Source organism: Microcaecilia unicolor, chromosome 9 (assembly GCF_901765095.1).
Source record: "Microcaecilia unicolor chromosome 9, aMicUni1.1, whole genome shotgun sequence".
NCBI classification, from domain to species: Eukaryota; Metazoa; Chordata; class Amphibia; order Gymnophiona; family Siphonopidae; genus Microcaecilia; species Microcaecilia unicolor.
Genome location: NC_044039.1, coordinates 42,111,613 through 42,132,495, shown reverse-complemented (window position 1 = coordinate 42,132,495; position 20,883 = coordinate 42,111,613). Strand labels below are relative to the sequence as shown.

The window sequence follows — 20,883 nt, the reverse complement described above, 5'->3', positions numbered from 1 at the left end:
TAATCCAGGTGCCTGCAAACTATGGAAGTAAGAGTGCTGAGGAAGGGTCACCAAATCAAACCTTGCTACATGTTCAAAGCAGAGCACTGGAACACGCTTTGGAGTGAATTTTCTCCTACTGTCCTGACTAGGGGCAGCCCAAGGCAATCTGCTGTCCGAGGCAGGGATGAGATGCCGCCTGCCCCCGCCCCCGGTCTACCATCTCCCCCTTCCCCACGTTTACCTTATTTTTTTTCCAAAAGGCGGCAGGGATTCCCATAGGCCGCCCTGCTGCTGACACTGGCCTCTTCACTACTGCATCCCGCCTCTGAGGAAACAGAAAATTACATCAAGAGGTGAGCCACAGTGGGAGAAAAGGCCGGTGCCAGCGGCAGGGTAGTCTGTGGGAATGGCTGCCATTGCCGCATTTTGGAAAAGAAACAAATAAGATAAAGGGTTGAGGAGGGAGGAGAGAGTGCCACTCCTGGAGAGTGCCACCTGAGGCCCCCATCTCAGGTGACCTAATGGTAGGGCCGCCACTGTCCCTGGAATGTGCTAGAACATAAAGGAGGGAATTCTATAAATTGGTGCTTCCATTTAGGCATGCCGATTTCGAGCACAAGGCGCCAATTCTATAACGACACCTGTCCACCAAGATGCCATTATAGATTACTAATGTAAGCCAGCATGGGTGAACCTACAGGTATGTTTAGGTGAGAACAGGTATAAATGGGCACACTTACATGTGACAAGTGACTTAGTCACTGACAGTATTCTATAAGTTACACATGTCACTTGAAGACACACTACCTTACCAAATACCACCTACTGCACATTTGCTCATAACTACCTACTATTAACGCCTATAAGGCACATAACTGGCAAGTACGTCTAAGCACCATTTCCCATGTCATTTAGGGGAATGTTTGTTTTGTTCGGGGGGTCTGCCTTTGTGTCATCATGGGAGATGACACAAAAGAACATTTTCTGGCTCCACTCACCATGATCCAAGTGCCCCTCTCATGATCCAAGCATCCCCCACATGCCCCCTCCCATGATCAAAGCTCCCTCCTGCATCGCCTCCCACCACCTAAGAACCCACCGAGCCTACCTCCTTGATGGTCTATCAGGGTCTCTTGGGGCAGGAGTGATGCTGATCTGCTCCTGCCCATGGCTGTGGCCACATCCAATATGGTGGCCATAACTTTTCTCCATAGTACTAGTGGTACTGAGAAACTACAGAGAAAGGTTGCGAACGTTATACTGGATGTGGCCACAGCCATGGATAGGAGTGGTTCAGCATCAGTCCTGCCCCAATAGACTCTAATAGACCAACAGAGAGGTAGGCCTGAGGTGGGGGGGGGCATGCTTGGATCATGGAGGCAAACTTGTCACTGGCAAACAAAACCCTGCCTGTTGTTGTTTGCCAACTACTGGAAACAATAGAAGAAAATGTTGACATTTCTTCTGTCATTGCAAACGACTGCCCATCCCTACCGTGTCCTGATACACATTAACACATATTATTTACTTCACGTCCCATTTTCAACAGTGCCTATTTACTAATAACATGTTAATTATCAGCACTAGCTTACACTAACATGATAAGACATATTAGTAAATCTAGTTCTTAATATTATAATTTTACATAAGAACACAAGAATAGCCATACTGGGTAAGGCCAATGGTCCATCTAACCCAGTATCCTGTTTTCCAAACAGTGGCCAAGCCAGGTCACAAGTACCTGGCAGAAACCCAAATCATGGCAACACTCCATACTACAAATCCCAGGGCAAGCAGTTGCTTCCCATGTCTGCCTCAACAGCAGACAATGGACTTTTCCTCCAGGAATTTGTCCAAACCTTTTTTAAACCCATCTTAATTTTACTTTCAATTTGTTTATTAAGTTTTAAACATTTAACAAGAATATACTTGTTATTGAAATACAGCCATAGTACAATTTATACAGAAATAATAACATTCCTTAAAGAAAACATCTTACAGAAGTAAAACCTACTTCAAAAAAAATAATCTGAATTCTTAATTAATATAGTAATTTTTGCTTCCTTAGACCTCATTATTGGAGGAGACGAAAAGAGTTATGGGGAACATATAACAGTAATTCACAAAAATAATAAGGTGGCGTAATATTCCCTTAATATTACAATTGTTTAGAATCCAGAAAAGATTTAAGGGCATCAGGTGAAAAAAATGAATATTTAACCTGACCCAGTCTTACAAGGCACTTGCATGGATAGGCCAGGAAAAACATCCCTCCTATCTCAATAGTTCTTGATTTCAATGCCAAAAAGGCTTTCCTTCTCTGCTGAGTCGATTTTGTAACATCAGGAAAAATCTGTACTTTAATACCCCCAAAACAGGTTTTTAAATTCTTAAAGTACTGTTTCATTATGTTGTTTAAGTCCTGTTCAAATATTAAGGACACTATCAATGTAGACCTTTCTGTTGTCTCGTCAAGGGTTTGTTCAAGTATAGCTGAAATATTTCCAGGGTCTATATTCGTAGGTTGAGCTTCTTGACTTTTCCCAATCTCTCCTTTAGGAATAGGAATATAATATACCTTATTAACAGGCGGCATAGCTTCCAGAGGCATTTTCAACACATTCAAATAACTCTTGAATAGATCTAGGGGAGTAATCCCTAGGAGTTTGGGAAAGTTCAATAAACGTAGATTTAACCTTCTATTAAAGTTTTCAACTTGTTCCATTCGTCTCCGAAGTTCAACATTATCTTTCACCACATTTATTTTAAATTCTTGTAAAGAATCTACATTCTTTTGAATAACAGTCATTTTTTCAGCTATTTCTTCTTTTATCAGGTCTACCTTTGCATTTAACTCACCAAATCTCTTATTAAAGTTACTGACTTCTCCCGATGTTTGTTGTAATGTCATATCCATCCTGTTCAGCTTTACCCAAATCATTTCAAGATTTACCTCCTGCGTTCTCTTTGAGGTTCCTACGACCTCTGCTCCCAGCGTCTTCTGTGGGACTTCCCGACCCTCACCGTGGATCTCACCCGATACACTTCCGGTAGGGCGTTGATCCACATCGGTACTCGCCATCGACGCTGGGCAAGGAGGTTTACTAGTAGATGGTGGAGAGAGAGATACATCCTCTCCCAGCGGGACCTCCACTTCCCCAAGGAGCCCCGCTATGGGATCCACATCTCTGCTTGTTTGGGAAACCGGCCCGAAAAAACGCTCTAGTCCCGTCCGAGTCAATGAAGGAGTCGAGGTAGGTGGGGGAACTATCCTCGTCAACCCCTTCCTTTTAGTATGGGGCATATTGTCAACAACAATTTTTCTCTCAGGCTGGTTCTCGGAGCGATCTTCCGCGCTGCCTGTTACGCCGCCATCTTGAATCGTCTCCTCCTTAATTTTATGTTTGGGTTGCATAATTGGCTATAAAATGTACTAGGCACATAATACTAAAAACATATACAATATACACACATAAAAACAAACTGGAAGTCTCTGAAAATCACTTTTCAATGAGGCATTCAATGTTCAACCAGATCAAGTTTTCCTTTCTCTCAGAACATTTGCAAGTACTGGCTCAAATTGCAGTTTCTACATTAACTTCAGCTTAAAAAAATGTTTCTTACACAGAAACAGTATCACTCTTCTTAATCTTACAGTTTCTACCAAATCTTAATCAAATATGACAATTTTTAAATATTTTAAATTCTTATAGTCTCACACACACAAACATCTAACCTGCCTCTTATCAGCCCAACCTTCTTCTCTTGGTGATCCTCAGAATCTTCCCCATAAAAAACTGATCCCTATGTGACCTTGCCCAGCCAATCAGACTCCTGCTCTTATAACACTGAAATTACTTCTGCATAACTAAAACATTCATAAAACCACAGCTATCATATATAAATAAATTTCATTTTTCACTTTTAATCCCTAATATAATGTTGTTAGGATGTTCTTAGGTGAATCACACAAAAATCACAACTTTTAAAGCTCAATCAAATTCCATTTATATGAGTGACGGCTAATATTTTTCAACACAGACACATCACTAAAAAGATCACGGTCTACATCTGCCACCTCTTCTGAACACAACACGTATTTTTGCAGGCCAGGGCCATTTTCTTTTAAACATACTTTTATTTACATCAGGTGTCCCTGCCAGTGTCTTTGGACACCAATGCGCAGGCGCGAATTTTCACACCATTTTCTAGCCCCTGCAGTCCTGCAACTCCTGCTGGCCTGGGATACCTGCGATCATGCTGACAGCACGACCACCATAGACATCAGTTATGATGATAATATTCACCCCTTGCAGTCCAGCATCTCACTCTCCACCTCCCTCTCCCTTTGTTGTCATTTTATATGCTTTTCCTCTGCTCCCTCCATCCCCTATCCAGCATCTCTCCCTCTCTCTCTCCTCCTTGCCCCATCTGATCTCTCCTTCTCTTTCCGCCAACCCCTGCCGAGGGAGTACAGCATTTCTCCCCTTTCCTCCCTCTTCACAGGTCTGGCATCTCTTACTCTTACCCCCCCCCCCCCCCCCCCAACAAGGTTGGCATCTTTCTCACATGCCCCTCCCATGAGGCTGACATCTCTCAGTGTCCCTCTAATCCCAGCCTGGCCACTTTAAAGTGGATTCCTGGCATTCAGCAGCAGTGATGCAAAATACACACTGCTTCTGACTGGCCGGCCTCCTTGCTCTTCCTTCTTTTGCATCTCATCCACAGGAAGTTGTATCAGAGAAGGCAGGATGCAGAAGAAGGAAGACCAAGAGGGGGCCTGCCAGCCAGCAGAAGAATGTATTTGGCATCACTGCTGCAGAATGCCTGCGATTCACTGTCTTGTGTGGGGGCAGAAAGAGATAAAGATCCAGGAGGAGAGGGAAGGGAGAGAGTGTGCCACAGGAGCTGCAAGCAGTGAGCCGGCAGCAAATGTAAAGAAGACAGGCACAGCAGGTGACCCTTACCATTTAGTGGCCCTGGGCTTTTTGCCGGGCTTGCTCAATGGTAGCTATGACCTTGCTTTAACTCATCAACAACTGAGAGTAGGAAGAAGAATGTAAGCCTTCAGGACCCTCTTGGACAGTCCTGCTTCCTTTTGAGGCGTCCCAGGTTTGACACCCTCCGTATCCTCAGCACTTTACTCCTGGCTTTGTCCTTTGAGGGACCTTTCTACCTGTTGGGCCTCCCTTTTTAATTTTCTCCAGCACTATTTCATTACATGCCCAGGTCAGAGGTTTCAGGGGTCCACCTTTGGGTTCCAACTTGTGGCACTCTTGACTCAGCACCACCTCCTGGTTAGCAATCTGTACTTCTTCTTCCAGTTGCCTTTCTTCCCTCCTTCTCCTGGCATCTCTCAGTTTCAAAGGTCTGTGAGTATGTCAGCAACAGAACCTTGGCTCGAAATTCCTCCTGGAGCTGGACCACTACATTCTCCATTTCCTCTAAAGCTTCTCTCCTGGAAACCTCCAGCTGTCTCCAAGGACCCTGGCTCCGTGCCCACTAGTCTTGCAATGATTGCATTGTCTGTCCAACACCATCATGTCCTTTTGGTACTCTGGTAACCTGATATATGTAGTGTTGAGCTGACACCGAGTCCTTGCAAGTTCCAATTCATTCCTTCCAGTTGCTCAACACACTCCTGTTGTGCACTCAGTTCTTCTTTAGACAACTCCCCCTCCCAGAGGCACATCTCCTGGGCTTTAGCAGTCCTGCCTTCTAACACTCGGACCTTTGTTGCTCCTCCTGACAGAGATGAGACAGCTGTCCCTGCAGTTTGAGGTACTGCTCCACTGGCACTGCTCTGGACAGTTCTTGCTGCAGTCGCACAACTTCTGCTTGGGTAGCTTTTGCTTGGGAAAAGCCCAGTTCTGGTCTGTCAGATGGCAGATCTGGGATTAGAACTCCTTAGCCTTGTCTTGCTGCTGTGCCAGCTCCTCCTCTACTGCCGATAGGCACTTAGCTTTCTCCTTTACTTCCAGGATCCAAATGCTTCTCATCTGCTCAACGTGCTCCGCTGGTACACTCCCATTAGTTTCTGAAGCATGTTAATAGAAAAGCTGTCTGGGGAAAAGTGTGTTTGGCAGCTGTTATGCAACTAGGTGTGGCTTGCATACAGCCCCTAAACACACATTTCCTTAGACAGCTTTTCTATTAACATGGTTGCCTTCCTTTACTCCTCATGGAGCTTGGTTGCCTGTTCCTGAAGGCCTTTATTTGAAGCCTTTAGGGCAGTTACTTGTTCAGAAATGTAAACCATCTCTTCTTCCTGGCACTTTAATCTCTGAATCAATTCTCTTATTTCTCTGTCACAATTTGTTTTCTTCTCAGTGAGGACCTGATAGCTCCTTTTGAGCTGTCTATGAGGAGATTTTGCTGCTTGAGCTGGACACGTGACTAAGCTCAGCTGAGTTGCTCTACTGTTGCACCTCTGCAATCCGAGCATGCTCTCTTGCCTCTTGGTCATTGGTCTGTCTCTGCTGACTCTCCATGGAAGATTCCATCAGGGTCATCTGCTCCCTCACATGGGTGATCTCTGTTGTCCTGCTCTCCAGGCTCTTTTCCAATGCTTCAGAGGCATTTTTTGTACTCTCTTCCATATACAATATCTTCTGTACTCACAAACATAGCTCAGCAACTGAGGGAGTCTAAGCCTACCTGGCAGTCATCTCTCTTACAAGCACTCTGTCACAACTGTCAGGAATGGTGAGCCCTTGGACCAAAGCTGGATCTTTGGCAGACAGATCACCGTGGCTGGCACAGGCAGGAATCAGAACAGACTGGACTAGGATAAACTAACAGACTCAACAAGGCAGGACAGAGGTAACTAAACACAATTGACAACACAAGAACCGGATCCAGACGAGGCAAGGAAAAGAAGGCAAAGGGCCAGAACTGGAACCCAGACAGGACAAGGCAAGACTCGGAACTGGATTAAAACTGGGACTGGGACACAGAAATGCAAGACAAGGCAAAACACGGAAGTAGATTAAAACTGGGTACAGAAAAGGGCAAGGCAAGGACTGGATCCAGACAGGATGACTGAAAGAGACAAGACAAAGCACAACTAGATAGGCAAGACAGGGTAGGAGCTAGGCAACAAGAATAACAGAAGACAATAAACAAGGCAGGAACAGGATTCTGGATTCTCAAACATGCTTGGCTGGAACAGGATTCTGGATTCTCAAACAAGCTTGGCTGGAACAGAATTCAGGATTCTCAAACAGGGTTCAGGATTCTCGAACAGGCTTGGCTGGAACAGGGTTCAGGATTCTCAAACAGGCTTGGCTGGAACCGGATTCTGGAACGGGCTTGGCTGGAACAGGATTCTGGAACAGACTTGGCTTGGTGTGGCTGGAACAGGATACTGAAAGGGACTTGGTGTGGCTGGAACAGGATACTGAAAGGGACTTGGCTTGGCTGGAACAGGATACTGAAAGGGACTTGACTTGGCAGGGAACTGGGACAGAACTAGCTCAAACATAGAGCAGGTGCAGAACCTGGCTCAAACACACAACAGGAACAGAACTTGGCAGAAACAGAGCTCAAGAGCCAGGAAGCAAACATAGCAGGCCAAGGATTAAGCAGACTATGGGAAGACAAACAAACAAAAAAGCAATGTGCTTACCAGCACCCACAGCTGGAAAGGGAAAGGCCAGGCAGACTGAGAGGCAGCAGACACCAAGGGCAGGGTGTGGCTCAACAGCCAGGCTTTCAGGATCAAGGTACAAAAGCAAACACATTGAAACACAGGACTCAAAGAAACACAGAACAGACCTTCAGGAGCAAGATACTCAGGAAGAAAGCCAAGCAGGGAAATGCTCTAAACAGGTAACACAAGATTAAGAGACCTCTTTCAAAGGCAACGTAGGAAAGCTCCCTGGGTCCTTATAAAGGAGTAGGCTGATGATGTCACAAGTAGGAAATGAAACAGAAGCAGGGAGACCAAAGCGAGGCTTGGCTTCAGGGACACCAAAGTGAGGCTTGGCTAACAAGAAGAACAACAACAGGAGAAAGGCAGACTGGAGAGGTCACAGAGCTAGATACAGAGAAACAGTAAGGTCTGAACATAAGGGAACCGCCACAACCATGACACACTCAATCCTGGAATTCCTTCAAGCATAAGCTTCAGACTTCTTCTCACTCCGCATACAAGGTCTGGGCTTGGGCCACCCTTCTTCCTTGGAACTCCACCAGATACTATAGCCTAAGCCAGATCACCTTCTGAGGATCCATGACCTTAGGACCTCTGTAGGAGACCTCTTGCTGAGGGCCCCTCTCTCACTCTATGCTAACTCAGGGCATTTAACTCCATCCTGGCCTGAGCCCCACCCCTCTGATTTGCCTCTGAGATGGCTGTTTAGCACCACCTGCTGTAAGGAGGCTTAACTGCACCACCAGTGAGGGAGAGGTCTTAAGGACACCTGTCGCTGTATCACTCGCTTCCTCACAGACCCCTTAAAGAGCAGACTAACTCATACTGCTATATAGTAAAACTTCATATTCAGAAACATTTTTTGGACCAGTCAGAGGTGGTGCCTAGAAGTCAGTGGTATTCATTCCCAGGCCTCACGGGTCTCCAGTGGCTCAAGTTTTAAGGATCTCTCTCTCATGCATATTCATGAGGGGTATGCTGCAAACCTGAGCCATTGGCAGCTCTCAAAGTCTAGGAGCGAATACCAAGGCAGAAAGGGAATTCAAGAAAGCACTTGGTTAAGCACAGGGGATCTTTAGCAGTGATCATGTGAGGCCTATGACAATACAACAGGAATCAAATTGGCCAGAATAAGCATCAAGGGCCATAGCAGCTGCCGTAGTCTACACTTAAATCCATAGTGTGGGACTGTTTTCCCCGCAGTTCTGACTTTTCAGTGCCGAGGACTGAGATTCTTTTTGTTATAATGGCTTTGTATTTCATTTGAAAGAGAATGCTAAACATGGAGCCATTTCCTATCTTCCCCTTCCACTGCTACCTATCACGACGATATGCATTTAAAACAGCAAGTAAGAAACAAACCTTACGCTCAGGCCAGTTATATTTTTCAAACACAGCTTCATAGTCCTCCACAGCTCCATCTGTAATAAGCATGATGGCTTGGTTACAAAGACCTCCTTGTCCAGCCTCTCTGAACTGCAAACAAAAATAAAATTTAAGATGATCAGTATCAACTTCATTATTTCAACCTGGGTTTTTAAATTATTTCTTTGGTTTTTCTTTTACTCTTCTATCCTTCCTCCCAGGTGACATAGGTAGAGAGCAGTAGACAGGCTTTCATCAGAGCTATTAACTAGTCAGCATGTGCCACTATAAAAGAGACGCCTCATTACCCTTCTGTTCTGGACTGTAGGCAATGCTCCTGGTGTCAGTGAATCAAAAATGCAAGCGTGTTATTTAGGAAGTAAGCCAGATTTCCTGTAGGAGAGCCTGACGCACTGGATGAAGGAGCACCCCCTCATAATATTAACCAATCCACACAAATGCTATTGTTGTGTGAACATCCATGAATTACAGCACCATCATCACTATGTCAACAAGAAGTTCACCAGTACCGTTATGAAAGGACACCTAGAAATGCCTCTATTTTGACTATTCATGCTCATTTAAACTATAGCACAGGACAGTAACAAGAAATGCAGTATTTTGCAAGATGGAAAGTGCGTCCCTAGGATTAAGTTTATAAAGCACTTTCCACGTGTAAATGATTTTTGACAAGTGGATTTATAATCTTTTGCAGAAGAATGCACACATAAAAACTAGGCAAACAGCAACCTAGCACCTACTTTAATGTGATATGCATGTAGAGTAGTTTAGGCAGACAAAGGACAGAGTTGCGATGCACGTACTATGATATGCCTTCCTGGTCTCCTTGTCTTTTTCATACCTGACTGCCACTATAAATACTATTTGAGGGGAGAAGAATTTACCTTGACACCTGATATATGCATCCCTTGAATAGTAGCAGCAGGAGAAGGGTGATCATAATTACCAAAAAGGACAGTTTCTGAAACCCTTCCCGGTCATACAGAACCCCTGGAAGGGCGAAAACCTGGCACAGCCTCAGGAAGGGACGTGCTGCACACCTGTAGTGCTTTCCTGGAGGGAAAGAAGTCAGTCCTTGGAAACGAGCCAGGATTTAGATCAAGCCTAATTTCCCTGGCTCACTAAGCAGTATATCCTGGAACCCAAAGTGAGGCTGGGAAAAAGCTGAATAAGGAGAGGGAGGCAAGGGGAGAGACCTGCCTGAGCAGAGGAGAAACATTTGTCAACAAGAACTGGCTGCAGGAGTAAACCGGCTACCCAACCCAGGGAGAGAAGGACCCCAAAGTTAATGCAGTGCCAGGAAGTGGGGGAAGGGGAAGGAACTAGAACCTGGTCTTCACTGGGAAAATGCTGTCATGAGACAGGGACTGACCTGCCTGGAGATAGAGATAGAGAGAGAGAGAGAGAGAGAGAGGCAGTCAGGGGGCAACTGCCTGAATGAATGGAATTTGTTCTGGAAGGGGGAACAGTCGCCAGTGAAGGAGAATATAGGAATTTCTCCTGAATAGCCCATATCTTCTGTTTCCGCCATGAGGATGGTGCAGAGACTGCTCCTAGCAGTCCTAGCCTGTGGCTGTGATCAAGTTAGTGAAAATACCTGGTCAGTGAGAGGTTCACTAAGGACCCTAGAAATGCTGGTTCAAATCTATGTGCAATGTATGAACTCAAATGGAAAGTTTGGTGCTAGAAGAAAAGTGAACCCTTCCTGTGCTGTTGTGCATGAATCCTGTTGGTGGCAAAGCCTAGTGAAAGCAGCAAGTGATGTGCTTAATGTCACAGATATCAGGATTTAGTAAGTGAGCCCTTGTGTTGATCCAGAGACCAGCGGTCAGAAACCCAATGGTTCACCTGCAGCAACCACCGTTCCCCGGCAGCTAAGCCCCTGGGTTCGGGTGGCCAACAGGAATTAAGGAGTTGGGCGGCGGGACGGACTGAGGCTCAGACAAGAGGAGGAAGCGAGCTCAGAGCTGGCAGAAGTCAGCACCAGGCAGTGGTCAGGGCAGGCAGCGATCCAGCAGAGGTCAGGTCCAGGCAGTGGTCAGGGCAGGGTGCGATCCAGCAGAGGTCAGGTCCAGGCAGTAGTCAGCAAGGAAAAACAGCAATGGAAAAACGCACCAGACACCAGGAAGGTAGCAGCTGAGGCAATGAAGTAGTGAGAAGTTCATGGTTTTAAAGTGAAGGCATCTGATGTCAGAGTAGGCACGCTAAAGTGTAGGCACGCCCAAACTGGAGATACTCAGAAGAGAGGTATTAAGCACGTCGCAGGTGTGTACATCTAGCTCCACGTTTGATATTCCAGGTTCGTGACACTCAATAATGAACTTGCTATGTGAACTTTTTGGGCTTGCTTTTCCTTTTGAATTGTGAGCCCACATGTTACAGGGACTTGTGCTGTGTTTTGAGACTCCCTGGTGAGTGCTGATTAACTACACCTGATGCTTGAAGAGGCAAGAACTTACAGGTTCCCCTAAGAACTTTGCACACTCAACTCTGGTTACTGAAATTGATTCTTTTTGCTGAATAAAAGTCTTCTGGTTTGGGAACTTGGTTGCTTTGTGAATGCCTGAGCTGTAGAGTTACAAATCCCAGACTGGAGTTGGATCTGGATTTGTGGATTTTTCCTGGTTTCTTCAAAGGAAAGTGTAAGAATGGGCAGGTGTAAATTTGTGCAAAGCATTTGTGCACTATTCAGGTTTATTGTAGAAGCCTATTTTATAAAAGAAACATAGGTGCAAAAGAAGTACCTTCCAGTGGTAATGAAATAAAGATCTTCCATGAATTCAGACACCAAAGGGTAACAGATGTCTCAAAAGATACTATTTCCCATTTAATCTTCACTAGTCCTTTTTTTTTCTCTTTCAAAAAGTTTTTCATCAATCAGTAGTACAAAATTCTACAGTCAAAATTCTTATGAAATTCTTATTCTTATAGATGTGAGCGGTGCATTTACTGTAAATATGCTCTACAGATTAAGGAAGTGGTTATTCCTCATACACAGGGGCATAAATTCCATTTGCATAGTCGGACCGATTGTAATTCGGCCAAATGTGTTTATGGGATTATATGTACCTATGGTTTATGGTATATTGGTCAGACTACACATAAGTGCTCCGCAATGTGAGACTTGATCCTAAGCAATATACTGTTACAGCGCGTGGAAGCTCCCCTCGTTTCCCATTGGCAGCAAATGGGTCATGAGATACAAAATTTTAAGTTTGTTGTTTTACATATGGTGTCAGCTCCTAGGGTTGGGAATATTCCATTGATATTGGTAAGAAAGGAACAACAGCTGATTTTTCAATGGAACACTGTGGCCCCCTATGGGCTAAACAGGGAAATAGAGTGGTTAGTCATGTAATGTATGGGGTATTTAATGAGAATTTTCCTGCCACGCTTTTATGTGTATGTGCGGGCGTTCCTAAGTACTCTGCCCGCAGCCCAGTATGGGACCCTGATTTCGTTTCCCGGTCATTCGTTGAGGTTGGTAAAACTTTTCAAATATTTATGAGTTTAGATATTTAAGAGATATAAGTGTTAGTATGAATGTGGTGGTGTGTGAGTGATTTAATAATTGTGTTTTAACTGCACAGACCCCTGGAGACGCTCGGAGGAGCAAAACACGGACCATGTAGGGTCACAGCTGAGAGGTGTGGTGAATTGGGATGCCAGAAGTATTGCAACAGTCTGAAGAACTTTCTGGTTTCATGATTGGTAACAGTCATATTTTTTGGAGACACGTTGCTGGCAGTGATAGAACATTATAAAGTGACGTGATGACTTGAGGCTGTCCCATGCAGATGGGTACAGTGTTCGGAGTTTGTGATATTAACAGCAGGACTGTTTTGAGCTGGACGAGCCGGAGGGAGCAGACTAGAGCTGGGCAGTTTTGTGGCCTAGTCAGCACCACTCCCCACACCCACCATGTCCCAGTGAAAAAACGTAGCATTAAAAGCACAGAGTCCTTATCTAGGGCACATCACTGAGGGCTCTGCTGGTCCACCCCTCAGAATCAGGAAGTTAGGGGCAGAACTAAAGAACCCTCAGTCTAGAGAGGGGGTGCAGACTAGAAAGGGGTCCTGCTCCTTTAATGCTGAGTTTTGTTTTTCTAAGGGACACAGTAGAGTTGGTAGGTGGATCAGAAACCTGCACCGTGGACTGGACCAATGTCACTGGATCGGGAGGGGGGGAGACATCATCCACAAAAGCCTGCCAGAGCTCATAGGCAGTTAAAACAGCCCTGATCACTGATGATGCTATTCAATAGATTGCCTTAATCATACACCTGGAAAATATCTTGAACCTATGTTAGGAAATATCAAGATTTTTCCCTCAGAACATTCACTGACCTTTTAGTCCTATGTATATTTGTAAAGTCAATTATTACAACTGGTAATAAACAAAAAAAAACCCCCAAATGGCATCACTTAAGCCCTTGCCTATCAAAAATGCAAAATGCTGTACAGCTAATGCAGCAAATAACTATCAGCTATGCAAGAGTATATTGTGAGATGATTATGGCTAAGCTTTAACAAAGATTCTATGCACGTTGGCTGTCATCTAGCCCACTGTCTGCTGCTTAATGACCATGAGCATAGCAGGAACCCACTTACCTCTTGAAGGATTTTGAAAGCTTCAATAAGAGCTTTGTTCACCGTACCCATTCCTTTAGCGTGGAGGTCTTCTACCAACTGCTTAAGGTGCTATGAAGAAATAGAAACAGACATATTGTATTGTACAATGACAGTATGAGACCCAGACAGCACAGACAGGAACTCATAAGTCAAGAAATTTTTTTTCAAAATAATATTTATATAGAAACAGAGAAAATAATGGCAGATAAAGACCATCCCCCCAATATTCAGCCAGGGCTATCAGCATTTTTTTTAAACGCTGATCATCGCTGGCTAAATTATCCCCCAATATTCAGTGCTGGGCCATGTCCGGACACCGGCAATGAATACTGGGGGATAATTTTGGGCAGGCTGGATGCTGGAACTTATGAGGTCCTGGCCGATATTCAGCTGGGGCCCACATAAGAGTTATATGGCCCGGCTGAATATCTGGCTGAGACCTGCATTATTTATTTTTTAAAAAGTGCTCCCGAGCTCCCTCCTATCCCCTGAAAATGCCCTCCATTCTCTCCCCCTCCCCCCACTGTCAAGGTATCCCTATCTGTATCCCTGGTGGTTCAGCAGTAGTCAATCGGTGCAGAAGTACAGCCCACTCAATTCTGCCCCTTGTGGCTCCTACCCCCAATGACCACCGCTGGACCACCAAGGGTACAGGCAGGCCCAGGGGGGTGGCATTCCAGAAAGATTGCTGAGGGCTGGAGGGAGAAATAGGGAAGGAGGAGCAATTGTCAGAGGGGGGGGGGGGGGCAGCAGGGTGCTCTGTTTTTTTTTTTAAGTTATGCATGTGCCAGCAATATTCAGTGTCAGCACTTGCATAGCTAAGCGGGCTCCTCTCCAGTGCCATCCCTGACCTGCCCACTTTTTGTTTGAGCAGTCTGTAGGGATATTCTGCGGCACTCTCTGGTTAAGTGCCACTGAATATCCCCACTTAGGTGGCAGGAAGTGATTTAAGCGGGCAGGAGAGGCTCCTGCCAGTCTGCTTATCCGTATCAACTATTAAATGCCTCAATCCTTTCTTCTTCCTTAGAAATTCTCTATGCTTGTCCCATACATTCTTGAATTCAGATACAGTCCCCACTGGGAGGCCATTCCACACAGCCACCCTTTCTATAAAGAAATATTTCCTCAGATTACTCGCAATCTAACCCCTTTCACCTTCATCATATGATCTCTCATTCCACAGCTTCCTTAGAGGCCAGTCTCCTATACATACATGCCACAGAAGTATTTAAATGTTATCTAGTGCTAATGGAGAAGCATTCCTGTTCCAAGAAATAATGGTCCTTAAACGAGATGCCTACATTATGAGATTCACAGTGCATTCTCTACTCTAACATCTGGAAGGGGAACTCAGTAACAGAAAAATGTAACTGAATATCTGGATTCAATGACACCACCTGACAGGTTGGTATCTGGCAATAAACACAAGAAAAGCTGGGGAATTGTTCTATGAAATAGTTTATTTCTCTTAGATAGCAAGCCACTGTCATAAAAGCAAGAACTAATTATTTTAGGAGCGTTACAATCTGCCAAAGGCTGATGTCAGGCTTGGAAAGGGCAGAGACCTGAAAGGAAACACAGATGAAAAGCACATAATTTTAAAAAAGCTAGAAAGCTATACTTACAGTACTACTGGTCCTGTTAGAAAGGGTAATTGAAGAGCTTAGTTGCAAAACCTGTTAGGTACGAAAAGCTGTTCTCTGGATAAATGCAAGTTTTTATTTTTGGGAATTCTAGCCAATATAACAAAGGTTCTGCATTTAACAGGTTTTGGAACTACCTAAGAGTACTGGGGCTCTAGAAAGACATATTTACCAAGTTTTAACATTATTCTTAGGGCCCTGTTTACTAAGGTGTGCTAGCATTTTTAGATGCGCTAAACGCTAGAGTCGCTCATATGTTTCTTTGGGCGACTTTAGTATTTAGCGCGTGCTAAAAATGCTAGCATGCCCTTAACGCGGCTTAGTAAATAGGGCCTTTAGTTTTACCCTATGGCTACCTATAAAAGTAGTTTATTGCTGGTATGAACTTATATTTGAAAAGAATGTACTCAGTGGGTTTTGGAACTCATCTCTTCAATAATGAAAAGCCATTTCTGTGAGTAAAAGAGCAGTTTACTCATGGAAATTGGGGCCTTATTGCCCATCCTTCAATGGAGATTAGCATATCTGGGTTTTAAAAAGGTTTAGATAAGTTCCTGGAGGAAAAGTCCATAGTTTGCTATTGAGATAGACATGGGGAAACCACTACTTGCCCTGGGATTAATAGTATGGAATGTTGCTATTATTTGGGTTTCTGCCATATACTTGTGACTTGGATTGGCCACTGTTGGAAGCGAGATACTGGGCTAGATGAACCATTGATCTGACCCAGTATGGTTATGTTCTTATGGAAGGGAAAATACTTGGGCACTTCTACAACATGTGTAATTCTCCCCACACAGTGAAGGAATGTTACTGGGGGAGAAGAATCTAAGAAAACCACGGAGTGTTACTCAGATATTACCTATAGAAACTAGCGCCTACTTTCTCTGCCAGTAGTTTCTAAAGGGGCAATAATCTAAGCAAAAGTGTGCACAAAATTTTACCCCCATACTATATATGAACAAAGAAAATCAACAGCCAGCTAAAGAGTATTTTTCATAGATTCTGAAGCAACCAAAGCCCTGCTGAACTCAGAATAAAAATAACTGTATCGAGTACAATAATCAACCTGAATCAGATGACAAATCTGTTCAACATAAGAATCACCACACTGGATCAGACCAAAGGCCCATCTAGCCCAGTTTCCTGCTTCTAACAGTAACCAAGCCAGGTCACAAGTATCTGGCAGAATCCCCATAAGTAGCACGATTCCATGCTAGCAACCCCCATGGATAAGCAGTAGCTTCCTCAGGTCTACTGTAATAACAGTTTATAGACTTTTTCTCCACGAATTTGTCCAAATCTTTTTTTTTAAGCCAGCATGCTAAGAGCATTTACTGAATCTTCTGATGAGTTCCAGTGCTTAATTATGTGGTGAGTGAAAAAAAAATATTTCCTCCTCTTTGCTTTAAATGTGTTACTATGGGGCTCATTTTCAAAGCACTTAGATTTACAAAGTTCCATAGATTACTATGGGGTCCTTTTACTAAGCTGCGGAAAAAAGGGCCCCGGGGTAGTGGCAGGGGCCATTTTTCCCCGCACGCCAGGGCCCTTTTTACTGCAGTGGATAAAATGCCTCCCAAAAAATGGCCACATGATAAGATAACCCTTACAGCAGGGAGCACTAACCACCACCCACTGAAGTGGTGATAAGGGCTCCCGTGGTAATCGGGTAGCGTGCGACAATGCCCAATTACCACCAGGTTAGCGCCATGCAACAGAAAAAATTGCCGGAGCGCATGGCGCGTGTTCCAGCAGCTACATTTTGCCAGCAGTAGATCCAGATTAGTGAGCAGTAAGCCCACGTTGGGTTTACCACCATTTTGTAAAAGATATAAGTACATAAGTATTGACATACTGGGAAAGACCAAAGGTCCATCAAGCCCAGCATTTTGATTCCAACAGTGCCCAATCCAGGTCACAAATACCTGGCAAGATCCCAAAAAAGTACAAAACATTTTATGCTGCATATCCCAGAAATAGGCAGTGGATTTTTCCCACGTCCATTTTAATAATGGTTTATGGACTTTTCCTTTAGGAAGCTGTCCAAACCTTTTTTAAGCTCCGCTAAGCTAACCGCCTTTACCACATTCTCTGGCAACGAATTCCAGAGTTTAATTACACATTGAGTGAAGACAACTTTTCTCCGATTTGTTTTAAATTTACTACTTTGTAGCTTCATTGCATGCCCCCTAATCCCAGTATTTTTGGAAAAAGTGAACAGTACACCCGTTCCACTCCACTCATTATTTTATAGACCTGTTTCATATCTCTCCTCAGCCGTCTTTTCTCCAAGCTGAAGAGCCCTAGCCGCTTTAGCCTTTCCTCATAGGGATGTCATCCCATCCACTTTATCATTTTTGCTGCCCTTCTCTGCACCTTTTCAAATTCCACTATATCTTTTCTCAGATGCGGTGATCGGAATTTCACACAATATTCGAGGTGCAGTCGCACCATGGTGCGATACAAAGGCATTATAACGTCCTCATTTTTGTTTTCCATTCCTTTCCTAATAATACCTAACATTCTATTTGCTTTCTTAGCCGCAGCAGCACACTGAGCAGAGGGTTTCAACGTATCATCAATGACGACACCAAGATCCCTTTCTTGGTCAGTGATTCCTAATGTGGAACCTTGCATTACTTAGCTATAATTCGGGTTCCTCTTTCCCACATGCATCACTTTGAACTTGCTCACATTAAACGTCATCTGCCATTTAGATGCCCAGTTTCGAAAGGTCCTCTTGTCATTTTTCACAATCTTCTATGTAACTTTGTAAGTCTACGTGCTTTGAAAATAAGCCTCTATGTATCTTCACCGAGTGTTCCCTTAGTCTGTACTTTTTGAAAGAGCAAATAATCGATTCACATTTACCATTCTTCTTCACTCAAGATTTTGAAGATCCCTCTATCATATCCCCCCTTAGCTGTCTTTCTCCAAGCTGAAGAGCCCTAACCTCTTAAGCCTTTCCTCATAGGGAGAGTCCTTCCATCCCCTTTATCATTTTGACTGTTCTTCTTTGTATCTTTTCTAATTCTGCTATATCTTTTTTGAGATATGGCAACCAAAATTGCACAAAATACTCAAGGTGCAGTCACAGTATGGAGTAATACAGAGGCATTAAGGTATCAATAAGAGTGCTCCAAGTAAGGATAACCTTAGAATAACTGAGCAGATACTGCTTTATAAGTACACATATTAACCAATTGTCCTACCAAAGCATTGTTCAATTTCCAAGAACTATTTATTCATGAACATAGAGACAAATAGGTGCCCCAGCCAGAATGACTAACAAGAATACACTACATTTGCTAGGAACATTATTTTGCAGTCAATTTGTTTTTGTTTGCCTTATCCATAAGAAGTCTCCTTTAGATCACCTCTCTGAATTTGGAGATTTGGTCTGATTTCTAGCAAAAGAATTAACAGTGAATGGAAATCAGGAGGATAGGGAAACCAAAACTACCAAAATGTTAAAAGGCTAATAGTAGTTTGGGAGATGAGAAATTATCTGCCAGTCTGTGTGCCTATCTGATGCTTGATGAAAGAAGATTATGCAGTTGGGGTTAAGAACTGACTTGTAAAAGAGGGTGCAGTTGGGATCTAGGAATGGATACTGTAAAACAATGGGGTAGGGATCATGCATTTAATATAATGCCTTTAATCAGAGATGTTTACATATTATTTACAGGTAATTTCTCTCAAAATCATGCAAAATCTAAGCTTTTGCATGAGATCTGTGTGTAATGAAATTCTTTAATAGGAAAGTTTTTTTTATTGTATACGTTGACGTGGATGGAATTTGTATGAGTTTATGTTGCTTTTACATTTTACAGAGTGGAAGAGTAGCCTAATGTTTTAAATCCTGCTGATGCTCCTTGTAATTTTAGGCAAATCACTTAACCTTGCATTACCTCAGGTACAATCAGACTGTAATCCTCTAGGGACAGCGAAAAACCTGAATGTAACATGCCTTGAACTACTATTGATAAGTAATGAACTAAATCTATAAATCCTTTCCTTCCTGTGATATAACATATAAAATGGAAGGAAATCAATGAATTAACCAATGATTTAAAAAATATATATATATTAAAAGAGTCTGTACACCACCAAAGTTAAGAGACAGGATTTATGTTTAACTTTAGGCTTATATTCAGTGGCACCAGCTGATTACCCCCTAATTCTATAAAAGCTGCCAAAAATTGTGCACACAAATTTGTGTGCATGCCCAATTTGTGTGCATAATTTAATTGAATGAGCTAATTAGTGCCAATAATTGGCCTTTTAACAAGCAATTATTGGCACTAGTTAGTTTTAATTGGAACTTACATGTGAAAATTTAGGCTCAGGATCTGCCCCTAAATTTTACACATGAGTAAAAAGAAAAGGGGCATAGCAATGTGAGAATCATGGGTGGAATGGGGTGTTCCTAGCACTAACGTGCATTGTAATAGAATATGGAGATATGTGCCCAATTTAGGCGTGTACATTTCAACACGTGTCAGTTGGTGCAAATGGGCGAGCCTAAAGGAATGTGTAATTCGTGGGCATAAGCACAATTCTATAAACTGAATCTAAACTTAAGCAGGGCTTATAAAATAGCACTTTTTTTGGCACAGACTTTTTCTGCGCCATATGAAGAATTCACTCCTTAAGGGGCATTGCTAAGTAAACATAAAAGGGGTGACCATGTTATTGCTCATAAGCATAAGCTGTGCCTACTTTGAACCTCTATATACAACTTTAGTGTCTATCCCAAACCCCACCTACTAGTCTACCCATACGTTTTAAGTATAGAATCTGTGATGGCATAGCTTGTACATAGAATTATGCATATAACCAAGGAAAACATTTTTAAAAGCCTTATGCAGTTGACAATGGTATCAACTGCACAATTCTTTTTAAATCAACATTGGATCAAGATCTTTTGGTTCCATTTTAGGAATAACTGAAAAATAGATATTTCAGGTACAACATTATTCTGTTTCAATTTTTTTAAATGTGCATGTTTTATAACTGTCCACTCTGAGCTCCTAATTAAAATACTGTGCCACGTCTACTGGCTCAATTGGTCCTTATCCACTTCATCTACTATGTTTGAATTTAATTAAGCATTTTTTCATACCTATGCAAAAGGCAATTTACAATTTAGGTACAGTACTTAGCTTTGTAAAAGGTCTCCTAAGTTTGTTCCTGAGGCAATAGAGAGTGAAGTGACTTGTCCAAGGTTACAAGGAGTGTTAGTGGGAGTGCAGGGATTTAAGTCCTGGCTTCCCTTGTTATCAGCCCATTGCTCTAACCACAGACCACTCCTCCACTTTAAGTTCTATGTATTTATCCCCAAATTCTATATATGGTGCCTTAACTTGTGCGCGCTAATTTGGCTGCATGGCCAAATTGCACGTACAATTTAACTGATTAACAAGTCAATCAGAGCCGCTAATTGGTACTTAACCAATTAGCAGCACTAATTGGCTTTAATTAGAATGTACGCACACAACTTTCTAGGCATATTCTATGATGCAGTTCACTTAAATTCTAATGCACGCAGTTGAAAAGGAGGCATGGCCATTGGCTTTTAAAA

At 43.2% G+C, this 20,883-nt stretch overlaps 1 protein-coding gene across 1 annotated transcript in view; it reads right to left on the bottom strand.

Annotated features, from left to right (window-relative positions):
• The window catches only part of CACNA2D4 (calcium voltage-gated channel auxiliary subunit alpha2delta 4), a 531,111-nt gene that overhangs the window by 405,827 nt on the left and 104,401 nt on the right, over window positions 1–20,883 (bottom strand). Inside the window, 2 exon segments of the mRNA XM_030214826.1 lie at window positions 8,999–9,112; window positions 13,633–13,722. Coding sequence (XP_030070686.1) covers window positions 8,999–9,112; window positions 13,633–13,722 — 204 coding nt within the window.